The 17991-nt window shown below is 43.9% G+C and overlaps 1 protein-coding gene and 1 long non-coding RNA gene across 5 annotated transcripts in view; one reads left to right on the forward strand and one right to left on the reverse strand.

The window, feature by feature from the left end:
• The window catches only part of PLBD1 (phospholipase B domain containing 1), a 51381-nt gene extending 45030 nt beyond the window's left edge, over positions 1-6351 (reverse strand). Inside the window, exon 1 of one of the 3 annotated variants that reach the window (XM_082740608.1) lies at positions 5575-6351. In XM_082740608.1, coding sequence (XP_082596734.1) covers positions 5575-5683 — 109 coding nt within the window. In that variant the 5' untranslated portion in view covers positions 5684-6351. Of the gene's footprint in view, positions 1-5183; positions 5552-5574 lie in introns of those variants that run through there. The other 2 variants (XM_082740609.1, XM_082740610.1) reach the window with 2 other exon arrangements.
• The window catches only part of LOC309869449, a 63735-nt gene that overhangs the window by 30869 nt on the left and 14875 nt on the right, over positions 1-17991 (forward strand). The window contains exon 1 of one of the 2 annotated variants that reach the window (XR_014314189.1): positions 3096-4443. The exons of the other annotated variant lie outside the window; for it this stretch is intronic. This is a non-coding gene — a long non-coding RNA (uncharacterized lncRNA). Of the gene's footprint in view, positions 1-3095; positions 4444-17991 lie in introns of those variants that run through there. 2 annotated transcript variants of the gene reach the window in all.

The following is a 17991-nucleotide window of genomic DNA, read 5'->3' on the forward strand; positions in this document are numbered from 1 at the left end:
TGGACGAAAGGTCTCTGTATTTTATGGTCTACCTTGGCATTCTCCTTCCTTCCTTTGAAAGGGTTCAGTAAATTGATATCTGGTTTTTAGATTTGCTTTGACTCTTCAGCAGAAAATAACTGATTCATGATAAACAGCCTCCAGGCAACAACATTCTAAGTGTTTCTGCACTCACTCCCAGAAGAAATCAGAGCCTAGGACTCTTGCTGAAGGGGGTATTATTCTGGGAACGGGAAAGGGGGGTGGGGAATATGAAACAGGGAAGGAGAGAAAGCTAATTCAGAGTTGCAATCTGAGATGGTCCAAACAAGGGTGGAGATAAGCTCCTGAGGACCCCATCCCAGGGATGGAAGGAGGAACATTTAACTACAGCTGCCCATCTTGCATTGGTCAAAAGTTGCCCAGTGAGGGGTTAAATCCCTCTGTCTAGGTTTGCAAGTGATCTGGTGTGAAATGGTTATGATGCTGGAGAAGCCTGAGGTATAGAGCAAGGTATCCTTGCAGAGGGGGTAGGGTGAGGGTGAGGCCCCTCCCATTTACAGCAGCTGAAGCTCACATAGACCGCTGTGAGAGGATGTGAGATGGGAGGCATATTCTGGCCAATATATTAGGTAGGCAGAAAGGGATACCGCTTTAAAAAAACAGTGTCAAAGAAACAAAGTGCTAATACAGAAAACTCCTGGAGATTTACTTGGATCTGGAAAGATCCCTTTCCTTCATCCCCTCAGAACGAACCTATTCTGTCTACACTGCTAGCTTCAACCAGAGTTTTTGCTAAAAGTCCTGTCAACAGAAAGTCAACTTGGCCCCTCATTTGGTGCTGTTAGCTCATTCTTCATCTATATCACTCTTTAGTTATATATATTTGTATGTATGTGGTTCAAAAATTTAGTTATAAGCTCCTTGAGAGTCAGGGGGTGGCAACTGTTTTTTCATTGTATTGACTCTTTTGGGGTAAACAGTGTTTTCTTGCCTACATCCCAAACTTCCACACCGCCTGGGGAGGAGACAGATTGATATTGAGTCTCTGTCTATTCATTCTTGATTTTGGGTTGTGGGTTCGAATTTTGGAATCTTAGGTGTGTAAATGATGGTTTGAATTAACTTACCACTACCTCACCTGCTGGATGGAAACTCATTTGCAAAGCTAGTGGACACACTTCAGAGCAAGCTCTGAATCAAGAGATTTCACAATTTCCCATTGGAAGATTGTAATATGGTATTGTTTGTGCAGACAGAGGTTCAAGTTTTAGAACAAAGTTCCCTCATATTTTCACTGCCTCTCTTAGTTTCCTTTACCCCACTGAGTAAGTTCCTGTTTTGCCATAGTGCAAAGAAACAACATAAAAACATTAATACATTTTCTAGCCACATCTTAGAGTGCAATTTTCAAGTGATTGTGAAATAGAACTTGTAGGAGCAACTGGAACTTTATTTAAAAAAAAAAAAAAGACAAAACATAAATGCATTTTAAACAAAATTAAAATGCTGAACAAAATAAATCCTTTGGAGTCATTCCATTTTTGGTGCTGCTACCTATCTTGCTAACTCGAGAGTTAATGCTTAATAATTTAGAATTTTTTAAAAAACCCAAAAGATAACAGGTGACAAAAATTAAAATAATGCCTAAACAAGTGTGTGAAAACAATAATTTCTGTTCTGCATGTTAGAAGTTCCAAGCTAAAGTTCACGTGATTTGCAGTTTACCTATTAAGAAAAATGTGTCTAAAATGTTCTATCTCCTTAGGTCACTTTACAGCTACAAAATAAATAAATAAATAAAAATAAATAAAATGTACCATCTCAATTTAAAGACTGAAGGGGAGGATCTTTTAAACATTTTTTTCTGGAGAAAGATTTTGATCTTTGTCATCAGATTAATATTTCCAGAAGGACTAGGAAACAAATTTTAACAATAAAGAGGAATGGGCACTTCCCGCAGAAATTCTTCTGGGACTTAGCTTATATACATTTTTATAAATAAACTGATAGAAAGAGAGCACAAAAAAAATGTTCAGGTTTACAGACAGCACCGACTTCTTTTGGGTCTGAAACGTTCAGACAGTGGGGATGCGCTGTAGGAAGATTTAGTGGGGCTCAGAAAGATGGAGAAGAGCTGGGAAATGCTACCGCAGGCATGGTTGATAAAATGGCACTTAGAAAAATCAAGGTGATGGCAACCAATCAGTGGTAACCCAGGAAAGCTACCTCAGGCTCTGCTCGCTGTTTCCTGAAGCACCCATCCAATGTGCCCCTGTATGTTCCAAGTCCCTGCAACACTGGGCCAAGATTAAGGAAAAACCCTGCTTTTATAACAAGCTATTACCTCACAGCACATAGATTATTGGCTGCGGTTCTGGTTGCCTTATCCAAAGATCTGTGCTGCCTTTCTGGAGAAAAAGCAACTCCAACGGCCGATAATAATGGTCACTCAATTATGCAGCCCCTACTGTATACAAGGCCCTGTTCCACACCTTAGGAGGCAGATACTCCAGTCCCCATGTAACAGATGAGGGAACTGAGGTGCAGAGATAGATAACTGGCTGAAGGTCACACAGTAAGTACTGGAACCAGGATTCCAACACAGGCAGTTAGGCTCCATGCTTCTTGTTTCTGGAATTCCATACTACCTCTCTAGTATTAAACTTGCAAAAATGAACTGCCACAGAAAGAATGAGCTACTACCTCAAGTGAACCTGGAGATCAGAAAGCCCTCTGAATCAAAGGATCAACTGAGAACAGCCTCCACCAAAGTTCTATCAAGTCACCTTAAGGAGCCTGAACAACTCCCAGGTTGGCAAACTTCTCCACAACCACATAAAAGTACTGGCCAGGAGCACCTGGGTGGCTCAGTGGGTTAAAGCCTCTCCCTTCAGCTCAGGTCATGATCCCAGGGTCCTGGGATCGAGCCCCACATCGGGCTCTCTGCTCAGCAGGGGGCCTGCTTCCTCCTCTCTCTCTGCCTGCCTCTCTGCCTACTTGTGATCTCTCTCTCTCTCAAATAAATAAATAAAATCTTAAAAATAAAATAAAATAAAATAAAATAAAATAAAATAGTACTGGCCTATCCAGAGAGGCAATGTGTTAGTCTCCAGTGGGCACTGGTGAGCCATAGAAGCGTGGAAAAAGCAGTGTCCCAGAGGCAAGGGCCAGCTGTGCTAGGTGAGCTCCAGTACGAGCACCCACAGGCTAACTGAAGCATCAGCCCTCCCGAGAAGCAAATCCAGCAGGCAACCAGCCTGAGAATCCCTGATAGGATCTTTCTGGTGTAATCTGATTACAAGAGAGTGGCCAGGGAGGCTATGCAAAGGTCCCATCTGCTAAAAATCCATTATGGGTGTTTTGGTGAATAGACTTTGGTGTCTGTCAGGGTGAATCAGCTTCTTTGTATCTGATTGGTTCTGGAGCACGGGAAGGAATGCATTTCTCAAATCTAGTCCTGCAAGTCCAGGGCCCAGATTTGGAACAAGTTTTACCAAGGCACAGGGCACCTTATAAATCTCTGAGTCACCAACCCGTCTCTTTTCTAGTGCGACTTCACTATACACACCACCAAGAAAAATTACAGAAACAAATATGGGTCTCTCCAGTCTGGAAGGATAAAGGCAATGCTATTAGATGACTAAAGTCCACACTAGTTTGGAAGACAGGCTAAGAGGAATGTGCAATTGTTGGCCAATATTTCTGGAATAATCAATTTGCAAAGTTAGTTTTGGATTAACAGGTGCACATTGGTAGATATAAAGATCATTCCAGGGAGATGAAAATGCAATCCCTTTGGTGTGTGTTGGGTACCCATTAAAGTCAGAGTACTGAGCTAGGCACTTCAGAGAAAATGTGACAAGAGGTAGCAAAGTCTCTGTTCTCTGCCCGCATGTGCCTGGCAGTCTACAGAAGGGTGAAACAAAGAGCCAAAAAGTTAGATGGGAAAGCAGGTTGGTTTGGATGCAACAAAGGAAACAAGGTTCACATCTGTTTGAAAGAGTGGGCGTGGGTTTCACCAGCTGTTCCTCAGGCCATGATAAGAAGTCTTCTTTGGATTGCCAGGCCCCGCTGTGCTGTCAGGATCACTGGCCACAGAAATGCCCTCAGTCTTTGCCTTGACTCCTGACCATCCTGGCCAGACCTCAGCTGAGTATCTATCTGGGGAAGTCAGTTTAAGCAGCTGTTTCTTGCCAGGGGTTCTCTTCTTGAATAAACAGTGCCTCATCTTCAGAAAAACAGTATCTCCACCTCACTCCTCAGACTGCCCCCAATCTAAGGAACACTTTAAACAATCCACACAATTCAAAAGAACAGAGAAGTTAGAAGGGTTTCACTCAGCATTCCAAACACAAGAAGCCATTTCCATTACTGGAGCACTTTTAGCCTGTTCCAGGTATGCCTGAAGGAGCAGGATGTCTGGGCTCATAGGGTGGCTGGAATCCCCCCTCCATGGTGCAGGTAAGGAACAGAATGGGGCAGATAAATCAACAGTCAGGAGCCTAGGGGCGCATGCCTTCTGATCCCAGAGGCCCAGGCAGTTTAAGTCTAGAAAGATTTAAGAGTGGTTAAGAGGGCAAGTTGCAAAAGCAAAGGCCGTGAAATCTGCTAATTGCGGTTACTTGTGGATGGAAGGTGGTGTAGTAAGAATCTGTACACTCATTTGGGAAGGGGTTCCCTCTCCGGAACCCCACCCTATCCCACCCTGTTCTTGCACAAGGTCAGCACAGAAAAGGGCTTGGAAGTGAAGCAAACTTAATCGTCTCTTAAGATTATTTTTCAAGTCTTTCAAGTTTCTTTGGTTAATTTTAGTCTTATCCATCGGGAAGAAAACTGACAAATCCAGTATTTTTTGTTTGTTTGTTTGTTTTTGTAGGGATAAAACCTGTTGTAGGAAGAGGGGAGTAGTTAAGTAAATACCGTGTGGCAATTCAGCTCTGCCTTCGTTTGCGGTGTATCTTAACCCAAACTCCTCAAGTCTCTCATTTTCGAATGGTCTGTAGAATGGGGGTAACACTCCTATTTAGGGTTCTAGTAAGCACTGTATGAAAAGCCCTTTAGCACGCTGCCTGGCCCCTATCAAGGTGACAATACCAGGCTGCACTTATTTTAAACCAAAGTCATGGGTAGTTCAGGAAAACAAAACAAAACAAAGCAAAACCAAGAAACAAACAAGACCATCTGACAGCCCGGAATCATACCTCTATGATGTGAATAAATATATTTAGATGTCCTTTGGCTGCGCTTTGGGGACCAGTCGAGGCTCAGCAAGCCAAGAGCCGCGCCGGAGCGCACTGATTTGTTCGCCAAGAACTCCCGGCCCCACTTCTGAAGTTCGCCGCCGCGCAGCCCCTGCCTCTCCCGGGGTCCGCCCCTGAGCTCCCGCGGACCTGGAGCGAGCTGGGGCCGTGCCCGCAGCCCTCCGCGTCCACCCAGAACCCCGCCACCGCCTGGCGGTCAACTTGGCCGAGCCCGGGCGCGGGCGGGAGCGCACGGGGCGGCGGGCGGGCGCAGCGCGGGCCAGGCGGACGCCCCGGGCCGCGTGTCTGCGGACTCCCCCTCCCGGGGGCCCTCTGGGCGCGCACGGCTCACCTGCCAGGCTCGGCGGCACCGCGGCGGCCACCAGCAGCAGCAGCAGCGGCAGCAGCGGCGGCGCGGCGGGCGGCGTGGGCACCGCGAGGTCCCGGCTGCGGCGGGGCATGGCTCGGCGGCCGCGACCTGCCCCGGGTGGGATGAGGCAGCTGGTGCTGGAGCGGCTCTGGACCGGCAGCGGGGCGCCGCGTCTCCGAGGTCGGGGCGTCCTTACTCTTCCATTAGTCCTGCCGGGTTGGGGCTTTTAGGGGCGAAGAAGCCTCACGTGGCCTCGGGAGCAACCTTTGCCCCGCTGGCAAAGGCGGGTCCTTTCTGACCCTCTAGCGCCCTGTGGGCTGGGCTGAGAAAGTTCCCCGGCTGCGCTTCTGGGACCTGACGAGGCGCCTGGCCACTTTCTCTGCGCTTGTAGGGCAGTTTTGAGGCCCAAGGCTTGAACAGACCCGTTCAGGTCAACACCGCCAGCCTCTGTCGCCGGGGTCGGCCTCTCGGCCACTCGTCTGCAGCGGCGGGGATGAGGCACCCTGAGCAGCGGTGACATGCATGCCCTGTGCCTACACGCAGCTCCGGTTCTGGGCCGTTCTGCAGTGTCTTCGAGGGGCCCGTACTCCTCAGCGATCACCGCTCTTCCAGCTCAGGCTGTTTAACCGACACCCGTTTGCTGGGGCCCAAGACTTCCCAACCTTTGCTTTTCTCTTCATTGGCTGGAGCCGCCACTAGATTGTGATTCAGACGGGGCTGAAACTAGATCTATTTCTGAGCCCCTGGGAAGTCCCCATTTCTGTGCCAGGGAGGGTGACATTGTGAAGTAGGCAAAAGTATGCCTTGAGTGACATTGTGAAGTTGGCAAAGGGTGCCCTAGGTGACATTATGAAGTAGGCAAAAAGCATTTTATTTTTTCAATAACCATTTATTGAGCCCATCTTGCGTGTCTGGTGCCTGGGATATAAAGACACACCAAGAGCTTGACCTACTGCTGGCAAGAAGGACAAAGCCATATAAATAAACAGGTGCTGAGAAGTGGCCATTAGTGCTGTCATAGAGCTATGGCGAAGGTACCGTGTGGGAACCCAGGATGGAACAAGCCTCTACTCCAGAGGTGGGGGGCAAGGCACCCCACTCTCCTCTCCTGGTCTTTCTTCCAAGCTTAACTCAGGTGTCGAGGGAAGATGGGAAGGGAGGCAGAGAAACACTTTTCCTAGAGGGGAAATAGATTTATAACTGTTAGAAATAAATCTAGAACAATTATATCAAATCTCTGTGCAAATTATTGAACACAAGTCCCAAGTCATCATCTTGTTTGGTGACAGCACCTAGTACAGTGTCCAGATGATAATATCACTTAATGAATGAAGGAATTGAGGACACTGTAAAGACTGCACATTTTTCCTCAAGTTAGAAAATTAAAGCGAAGGAAAATTATGAGCATTCTTGTTGTGGCATGCTGGGAAGAGAGCTACCTTAGGATATTCAAAGAAGTTGTGCCACCCCAGATGTTTAAGTCATGCTACCTTCTACCACTACTAACCCTTCCAACTCAAGGAGCCAAGTTTTTGGATATGAGCATGTATCTAAAAATACCTGATGTGAGCTATGAGGCACCTACTCATCTCTTATGTGGTCATCAAATGTTTGTTCACTTCCACATTCCAGACATAGAGTAAGAAACAAGACAGACAGAGCCCCTGCTCTCACAAAGCTTGCATTCTAGAGGGGGAAGCAAATTATACAAATAAACTAATTCGATCAGGGTTTCTCACTCTCAGCATTGTAACATTTTGGATCATACAATTTTTTTGTTGTTGGTTGGGGGGGGGGGGTTCTGGGTATCCCCTGCCCAGTAGCCACTAAATGTCAGTTATCACTCCTCCCTCCAAGTTGTGACTATTTCAAATGACTTCAGACACTACCAAATGTTTCCTTAAGGGGCAAAATTGTCCTCAGTTGAGAATCACCGTATTGGATGATGATAAATCTCACCTTCTTTAAATTGGTGGGGTTTACATATCTGGGAGGGAAATGAACAGCAAAACTCACATCAAAGCTTAGGGGAGGAGGACCCCAGAAGATGTGGACTGTGGAATGGTTTTATCACTTTTCTAGCAGACGTGTGCTTTGGGGCTACTTACCATCTATTCACTACCTTAATCCTGGTACTGCTTTTTCATGGATCTGGACTCCAGTGGTTTAGAAGTTTCCGTGAGCAAGGGAAGAGGCATATTTCCGTCAAGAGACCTAATGAGAGTTTCACTGAACTGGCATTTGAAGTTGCTGCCTGGTCTGCACTGGACTTCTTTGGGGAAATAAAAGGGCGGGGAGCAGAATGAATGGGATTATACTGCTGGTTAGAGGGATTGAGCCTGACAATGAAATGGAAATGCAGCTACACAGTAATAGGGGAGAGGGGAAGAAGGAGCCCAGGGGAGTTCCTGGTCTCTCACCATGTCCTACTGAAATGATTAATGAATTTGCTGTCCCCTCACCTAGGCAGCACTGCCAGGGACTAAGGCTCTTCACCCCAAAAGACACACAACCCCTACCAGCTGAGATGTTGACCCCAGGCGATAGCTGAGTGACCAGTTATAGAAACAGAGACAGTAGCCTCTGTATTTCTTTCCTTGCTATAACATATCTATGACAGATTCAAAATGTTACAGTTTCAGAATGAAATGTATATACTATAAATTTATTTCTTTTTCAAAAGGTATACTTAGCATTCACTTATCCACTAAGGGTAGAGATTTTAGGTTGTCAAATTTTAGGTTCCTCAGCCTTATTTGGGCTAAGTCCTTAGTATCCTTCCCCCATTTTCTTGACATGGATTTTGGTTTCAGGGGGTTTATGTATTGACCTGGTACTGGATGAGAGTCATCTACTATGTGAGTCATCCTCTTGGCCTGGTGGCTTCCTTTGAGATTTATCTCTTCTGGTCCTTTATCTGTGGTTCTTGGCTTTGGGTCTAGATTCTTAAATACTTCATGATTTAGTTAGGGTAATACTAGCTACTATTACAAATAAACCCCCAAAGTTCAATGGGTTAATGCAACAGAAGTTTATGTCTGGCTCACATCCCTGTTCAGTGTGGGAGTTCTTAATATGTTTGTGGCTTTCCTTCATTTAGAAATTTAGAAACCCTGCTTCCTTTTATCTTGTGGTTCCATAATTCCCTCAGGTAGAGGTTCCCAAACTTTCTTGGTTCACAGTGTCCTTGGAGTCTCAGTAATACATTCTTGAAGCTGCAGACCAAAAGAAATATCTAATGGTTCCTATTATTTAATAGTTAGGGCCAAACAATGTAATAATAGTAGTTTGCTCAATGTACTGGGACAACACTATGTTTTCTTCAAAAATCTATGATATCCCAAATAGACCGTTCAAAGTTCATTATGATGTGTTCTACTAATATTACTATTTCCTGTGAACATTTAATATAGTCTAGGTATGCCTTGTGATTTCATTACGGTTGGCAAACTGGATGCAGAAACCAGGACCTTAGGACCTCGGAGACTTGTCTTCTAGCCAAAAGAAGGGGGAAATTGTATGAGGAACGTACTCCGGCCTTTTAATCACTTTTGCTCATTATCCATCGGCAATATCTAGACATATTGCCATACCTAAATGCCAGAGACGCTGGGAAATGAGGCCATCACCGCTCCATAGTGAAGCAAGAATTTTAGTAGGTAGCTAGCTGTTTCTGATACCATTGGCAACCTCCCCATCCAGACTTGGATTCCATTGGGTCTTCTGGTTCATTCTCGGGTCTCTCCGATCCCTGGGGTGTGGCAGTAGGGACTCACAGATACGCTAGTCTAGTGTGTCAATCCGTGAGCCTATCGGTGGTTGACCTCCCCCCGTTCGCTGCCAGTACCACTCAGGTCTGAGTGGGAGACACATAACTCCATTACAAAGTTTGCAAGATCAGGAGCTACATTCTGGAAAACTTAAACATCATCTTCTCTGCTCTGGTAATTCTAGACCTGTCTTAAGTTTCTATTACCAAGTATTTCCACACCCCACCCTACCTACCCATCAACTAGGCGACTCACGCCCTGGAGGAGCGGCTGTGTTGGCCCTTGCATCCAGCGACTAGGCATTTCTCTTATCAACTCTTCAGACTTTTTACTTCTTCCGGTAGGAGCTAATTCAACATTATGACAATTCTTATTCCAATTTGTTGTTCTTGAATAAGCCATTTTATTTCAGTCTGTGTCTTTCAATTTTCCAAGCCAAGTTTTTGAATATTTTAAAGTATTTTCCTCTCCCAGACGCATAGAGCTTAGAATCTTATGGCTTTGAAGATTATGGCCTATGTCTACTCCAGACCTCAAAAGTCACACATTTTACTCTTTGATATTTCAATATTTTCATTTTCCCTCCCTTGAGCAATACACTGTAGATTCTTGGAATGAATAGAGTGATGGAAGATTTACTATATTAAACAGTTCTCAGAAGAAATATGTGTAGGGTAATGTTTTAGATTGATATCCAACTATTCCATACACTTATGTCTGTAGCTGAATTTTCTTTGCTTTGGTATTCTTTCCCTCCATCATTGTGTGTAGGTTGTGTTGGTAGTTAAACTTACCATTTGATCTATAGGTGTTGGAATAGAGAGTTTAAATTGCTATAGAACCAAAGAAAAGGTGGATATTCTCTCAGAAATCCTAGGCTTGGGCTTGATGTCTGTGGCGTTCATTTTCATTGCTTAGAACACAGTTCTGTACCGTTCACCCATCCTTCCTTCTGCTTATTTGCCTGCCCTTTATATAAGCTGCCACCCATTGTCATTTCCAGACTGCAAATGTCTTATAAATTGGGTACACAAAAGAAGGGCTATCCCTGGACAGTGACTGTAAGCTCATGCACATGTCTTAGCTCCAGAGTCACGGCATGAGGGTGAGATGGACATCTGGAGATGAGAGATAAGAGAGAAGTTTCTGGACAAGTTGAATACTGATTCAGTGGTTTGTTATTTTTTTTTTTCTACAGATGACAAACATGAACCTTTTGTCCAGCTGATAGACATTTTATCCCTATTTTTCCCTCCAAAGAGGCCGAAAAAGTCAATCCCCAATACTTTCAGGGGGCAGAGCATTTCCTGCATTGTTTAAGGATGTAATTTGGTGCCTGACAGCTCTTTTTTCAAAGTGTTTCTAAACTTTTTTTTCTGTCTCTTTCCTAAATTCAGTGGCTATATCCCAGGGTAGCTACCACTGGCTTCTTCTATTTATTTTTTTTTCTCTACTCTTAATATTTTACCATCATCTTCATTCTGAAGATAGAAGTACAAATGCCAAATAAAAGCAATTGCAGACAGAACCATTACTTGGTGGCACCTAACCTTGACTGTAGATGGGAACTATTCCTATGATAATTGTCCCTGCTTTTCTGTCAGGTTATAAGAAAGAATTGAAACCTGATGGGTAGTTAACAATGAGTAGATGAAAAATGCTTGATAACTGTTTGATAAATCTGGCCACTACTGATATTTTTAAACAAAGACAATAAGAAGAAAATTTTAGGTAGTTAAAGCAGCTAGGAATTAATATTATTAACCCGGGTCAAAACTCCAGAAAAATGTTACCAGGGAAAGATCCTATTTCAGTTTAGTTGAGTAAACTAGATGCGCATCTCCTGGACATAGGAAATTGAATTATAAGTTGTACATATTCATTTTCCCGACAATTGTAGGCTAAGAAAGGAATTCTGAAGGAGTGGTGCCGAGAGATGTGAACACTCTCTCTGTAGAGAAACACATACTGTCTGTTGTTTGTCGGCTTCTTTTAAATAATTCAACTAAGTAAATTTAAAGATAAAACTGGCTTTATTCAACAATTCATGAATCGAGCAGCATTCCCTCTAGCAAACAGAAAAGAGATCCACTGAGCTGTAGAAAAGGAAAGGTTTTTAAAGGCAGAAAGGGGATGGGGAAAAGAAGTTATTCCTGTATAGAATGCATTGCTTCAGGAAAGGTGGTCCTCTGGAGGGGAGGAGAAGTGGGGATTGCCTAACCAGTACTGACCTGGTAATTCCAGGTTGTCTGGTTAAAAATCACTGGAGAAACCACAGTTACGTTAGATATTAAGCTGTGGTTTACTGATGTGGGGCTTAGCACAAGTGACTCCATTGTGAGACTGTTGTCTGTCTCTCTCTCTTTTTGAAACACTTCTTAGCTGGTTTACATCTTTGGAGTCTTCTTTTCCATGCTGCCTCCAATACCTAAACTCTTCGTCCCCCCTTCCCTGCCCTCTCTTAGCAGCCAGCAGATTCCTTCTCTTAAAACAGATTCTCTCAAGCCTCAATCCATCAGTCTACTGCCCTTGAGGCTAGACCACATTTCAGGCTTATCAGAGTTCTCTCTTAAAAAGAGTGATTCTCCCCTGGGGGTAACTGGATACCACCTACTAAGAAAATAGTAGGTTCTGAATTGGTACAGAAACAAAACCAAAACCAAAAACTGAACAGTGGACATTCTGGCGGGGGGGGGGGGATGTTACCTACAGAGCATTAAAAATCAGGTTAACTTTGCCACTGGAGAATCACCTACATGCTTTTGAAAAGAGAAAAAAGGTTGTGACCATAAAATTTTACACTGTGTTAATGTTAGTTCACGTATTAAGGTAATGCATTTTCAAGGACTCAGAAAATAGAACTTTAGGAAAATAACACATTTATTTATTTATTTATTTACTTGTTCAGAAAGAGAGAGTGCACACAGACAGGGGGAGCAGCAGGCAGAGGGAGAAGCAGGCCCCCTGCTGAGCAAGGAGCCTGATGTGGGACTCGATCCCAGGATCCTGGGATCATGGCTTGAGCCAAAAGCAGACCCTTAACCAACTGAGCCACCCAGGTGTCCCAGAAAATAGAACTATCATCAATCATTTTTGAAAAAAAATGACTTTGATAGACTTCAATTGACTGACAAGTTAAGATGAAGACCTGAAGAATGGGGGAAGACATAAACATGGAGAGGGACGTCTTTCACCCAGTTTCGTAATCCAAGACCCCAAATTCAGGATTCAAACTGCCTGTGTTCTCAGTTGGATTCAGCAACAAAGGACAGTTTGGCCTCAGTACTTCTGACGGGCAGGCCTGTATCTTCTCAGGTGGGGAACAAAGGCAAAAGAGATGTAGAAAAACTATTAAAGCTCCTTTGCAGCCCATGGACAAGTGCTTAAGACAGGCAGGGTAATCTTCCTCCAGGAACGCAACTGCCTCGATTGTTAATACTTCTCTAAGGGCAAAAGGCAACCTTAGCTTGACATTAGTCCAAACTCCAGGATCCTGTACATCTTCTTTAACATATAAAAATCCCCCTTAAAAAAAAAGAGATTTTATTTATTTATTTGACAGAGAGAGACACAGCAAGAGAGGGAATATAAGCAGGGGGAGTGGGAGAGGGAGAAGCAGACCTTCTGCTGAGCAGGGAGCCTGATGCGGGGCTCCATCCCAGGACCCTGGAATCATGACCTGAGCCAAAGACAGATCCTTAATGACTGAGCCACCCAGGTGCCCCTAAAAATTCCTTTTTCTTTCTTTCTTTCTTTTTTTTTTTTAAAACACAGAAGATACGTGTTAGCCTTCATCCTCCAAGCATATGGCCCACTGATACATATCTAAAGGGTCTCATGACTCATGGCTTACTAGATGGTAGTTAGTGATCTTGTCCAAACAACAGCTAACCCCTCAAGGTACTGGAAACCTTGCTTCTAAATTCTCGAGAGACTAACGCTATCCATCACCTCCTCCTAACTTGAAAGTCTAGAATCAGTCACTCTTCACAAATCCAGAGTGGTTCTTTCTGCCCACTGGTCCTCCCCCTGTGCTTTAATAAAACCACCTTTTTTTGCACTGAATATGTCTCAAGAATTCTTGCTTGACCATTTGCTCCCGAGCCCCAACATTTCACACTATTTTCTTTCTGCTTCCTCTTCTTGCCCCATGACATGGCTGCATTTCTCAAGCTACATGCTTCATAGCACGGGGCAGATTGACTCCTTGCTGTGGCTGATAACCATTTAAAGCACTTGTAGCTGCTTTTCTGCTCAGTACTCACTACCCAGCAACTTGGTTGGAACACTATGTCAACAAGAATTACATAGCAGAAGCAAAGTTGCATAGAAACCATAATGGCCATCTGCATTGCCAAATAAATTGAGCAATGATTTTCTACATCCTGATAACTCCTCTTGGATAATGAGTCATGCTTTTAAAAATTGGCTATGAAAAACAAGTGACTCAGGGGCAATCTATTAACAGTCCCAGAACCCATCCTCTTATTGTTTCTCTCCTAGGGAATGATCTTCCTAACTATGCTTAGGTAGTGTGAGATGTTTGGCTGAGCTAAACCAGAATTCGTGTTTGGATGTGTCTGATGCATGCATGAGCCTGCATGTTGCCATCTACCTGAGTTGGTTTGTACTGAGGAAGGAAGCTGGAGAAGTAGGTTTGTGTGTGGGCACTGGGGGGAAAGCAGTGTGGGTGGCGAGAAGGAAGAAGGGAGAGGGAGAGAAGCATGGTAACTCTGTCACAACTTGCCTGCTTTGTTAACTTGAACTGAGCTCTTGGAAGAGAAGGGGCTTTAGACAGGGGCAGGATTTCAAGGAGTTTGTGAGACTTGGGGTCCTTAGATCATTGTTTTGATACCCCGATAACAGCAGGAGCCACGGAGATAGGAAGAGAATGAAGTCCTTGTCAGCATGGCCTCCACTCATTACTAAGCAAAAATGACATAGAGGGCCAAACCGCGTTGACGCTGTGAAGATAAAATCTCCTATGGTAAAAATGGTAAAAATTCTTGGGTGGTAAAACCCCACGACCAGGGTGCTATGAACAGAGTCCAAAAATGAAATAGTTTAATTCAAGGACATGCTTTTGCGAGTTTAATGAAACGGACGTGTGGTTGGGAGAAGGATGAGCCTCAGTTGCCAGTTGTGTCGAAACTGAATTTGTTTCACTGCATGTGTATTTGTATGTAAGTTGTTATAAGTCCTTATGGATACAACTTGTAAAGGTGGTGGGGAAGGGGAAGCCTGCTGAATGAAGGAAACAAGTATGTTGAGTGTATTAGAATGGACGTTTCTGTATTGTAGGATTTAGGTTGATTTTTTTCCCCATGTTGGTATTTTCAAAAATTTTTATCACCAAAATACAGTCGTTTTCTTGGCTAAAAATTTTATTTTTATTTTAAAATATACATATGAAATCCATTTTATATAAAAAAATGAAAATATTTGAAGGTGTCCTCATTGAACAAATCCTTTATTTTTTAAAAAATTTTATTTATTTATTGACTTATTTATTTATTTGCCAGAGAGAGAGAGAGAGAGCGCACAAGCAGGCAGAGGGGCAGGGAAAGGTGGAGAGAGAAGCAGGATTCAATGCCAGGACCCTGGGATCATGAACTGAGCTACCCAGGCATTCCTGAGCAAAGCCTTTAAAGAGACTATAACTAGAATCCAGAGTTTTAAATCAGCTATTGTATACTTGGAAGCATAAAGTATATTTTAGATCAGGCTTTCTCCCTTTAAATGAACATATTAACAGTTCCATTCATGTTATTTTTGGACCCACTGTTGCTCTTTTTTCCAAAGACTCTTCAGTGCCAAAAGCAACAGTTGGGTGTATAAATCATCCAGGAAGCATTTTCAAAATGCCCATTGTTGTTTCACGGCCCCCTCCCCCCGCATCAATCTGACTGTCTCTGGACTGGGATTTTGAAAATTTCCCAGAAGATTCAAGTTCCCCTAGCCTGTGCTGTTGAAAGCCAGCAGTCTATGTTAGAAAGTTACAGTTTCATAGATTGATCTTCACAGTATGACTCCATGCCCTTCTGTCTCATTTCATCCCTCCTGGGTGAACCCTCTTCTGGTCTACAATGGGTCTGAAATATCTCACCCTTTCTCTCTGTTTTCGATAAGCTTGTTCTCCTAACTTATTCCTTTCTCCCCTTCCTGTCCAAACAAATCTGTCATTTAAGGCTCAACCCTATACCCAAATCGGCTATGTTTAACAAACACTTTGGAGAGCTTAGCAAAAAAATAAGTCACTGTGCTAGATACTGTCAAAACCTCAATTAGAAGGCTTGTAGCTATGGCCCCCAGAAGAGAGCTCACTATCAGGTAGTGGGATTTGGGTAAGTACACAAATCACTGCAATGGGCAAGCCAGATTACTACTAAGAGCCACACAGGCAAAAGTTGTATGAGGTTCAAAGAGGGAAGAATGAGCTCTATCCCAGAGCTGCTTTGAGCCATGTTGACCTTTCCTTCCTGAAATTGTTCTTTGTAGCACTAATTTTGTCCCTTATTTTCTATTTTATGAGTATTTTATGTGTGTGTAGTCTCCTTAAATAACCTTGAAATCAAAAGCAAGTATGCTTTTTTTTTTTTTAAGATTTTATTTACTTATTTGACAGAGAGAGAGAGATCACAAGTAGGTGGAGAGGCAGGCAGAGAGAGAAGGGGAAGCAGGCTCCCCGCTGAGCAGAGAGCCTGATCTGGGGCTCGATCCCATGACCCTGAGATCATGACCTGAGTTGAAGGCAAAGGCTTAACCCATTGAGCCACCCAGGTGCCCCCAAAGCAAGTCTTGAACGAATTTTGTTTTCCCTCAGAATAGCCCCAAATAGTGGGTTGCATGGAATTGAATTCCAGGGTGGGCGGATTCCCTGACAGTGCGTGTAAGGGCCTGCTTAGCCAGAGGAAGCCATTTTGTTGTTTTTGCAGTAAACTTAGATTGACCCTGCCGGCCCATCTCCCACCCGAGGAACTTACTTAGAAACAAGTCTGGGAAACCAGAAAAATATGACTGACCAGCCCCTGATAACAGAGCCCATATACCAGGATGTGTCAGGTCAGGGGAGGTAACAGAGCCCAGAATACAAGGATGAGTCAAGCCAGGTGGAGACATCCAATCAGGAAAGCACCTCCCTAACCACCCAAGAATGTGGGTCCTGCCTATTAGGCGCCAATTCTGACCAGAGTGATAGGCTAGGTCAAATAACTACTATAGGGTGAATTATAATTCAATTGGCCACCTGTGTGTGGCCAGGCTCAACCATATGGACTTTACTCTATAAAAGTTAGTCTGTGAGGCTGGGAGGGGTCGCTTCTTTGCAAGAGACGGCCCTGGCTGGGTCAGTTTGATTCTCGATGCTTGGCGCAAAATACATCTTTGCTTGACCTTCACTTTCTATCAGTCTTGTTCCTTTGACCATGGACCCAGCATGCGCATGATGGAGGTTTGATGGCTCCAGCAGGAGAGTGCTAAAAAAGAGACTTCAGGAAACCTTGCCAAGTAAACAGCTAAGTAAAAGCAGAAAGATGGCTCTTTAATCTCCAAAACTGGTCCCCGGGTCTTCCTTTCAACCAGATTGCTTCCTTAGTTTCACATGGAGAATATCTGATGCTCTTAAGAGAACCAGTTAGCCTTTCTCTCTGTCATGCCTTCCACACAGCATTGCTTATTAACCCGGGAATGGATGGCCTTGGACTTCACTTGTGTTTACTTCCCATCTTACCTCCCTTGTTCTGGTCAGTGAAACATAGTGATCAAGGTATGTGGCTTCTAGAAGCAAATCATATGGCTTCAAATCTTCACTTTGCCACTAACTAACTACCTTCACTTTGCAAGTACGTTCATCTCTGGGCCTGTGTTTCCTCATTTGTATTATGGGAATAAAAATGCTACTACCTACCTCCTAGGTGTTCTATGAGTTCAAAGGGCTAAAGTAATCTGACGATATCCGTGTAATATTTCACGATTCTATTGATCCAGTTTTGAAATCAGAGCTAAAAAGTCTCCATTCCTCTTGCCAGTAGATTGCTAAGCCTCCACCCCGATTACTTTCCCTGTCAGGCTCTGGGACCCCTGGTTTCCAGTATCCAGGACCCAAATCCTAGAGGCCCCCAGATACCTAATGCCCAGGAACAGTCTGTTCTTCTTTGGGTCCTTGGAATTAGTCAAAATACCCAACCCCTAGGAAGTCACAAAACCCAGCTGATACCAGCCTACCCACCATAAAATCACCCTCCCAGCTCCGCTTGCTGACCTTGTCCTTGGCACAACCAGCTGTGTGGCCTTGTGTGGCCGCCTTCTCTAGTCGGGAGTTCTGCCTATTGTCCGAGTGTCACCATGCTCTGTCCGCCATCAGAAGAATGATCATCACTCCTCGTGTCACATGATTAGGGAATAAACTGGTACAGGTGAAACACTGAGTAAGTGTTACCTTTTATATATATATATATATATATATATATATATATATATATATATATATATAGGAAGGGCTTTTCTATTCCCAATTCCTGTAAAATTCTGTGTACACAAATGTTGCAAGACATTTTTTTAAAGAATTCAAACTATTTAACCTTTAGATGGGAGCTAATCTCAGTAGTAAAATACATTTTTGGTTTTGATT

Source organism: Mustela nivalis (assembly GCF_964662115.1).
Source record: "Mustela nivalis genome assembly, chromosome: 7".
Classification (NCBI taxonomy): Eukaryota; Metazoa; Chordata; class Mammalia; order Carnivora; family Mustelidae; genus Mustela; species Mustela nivalis.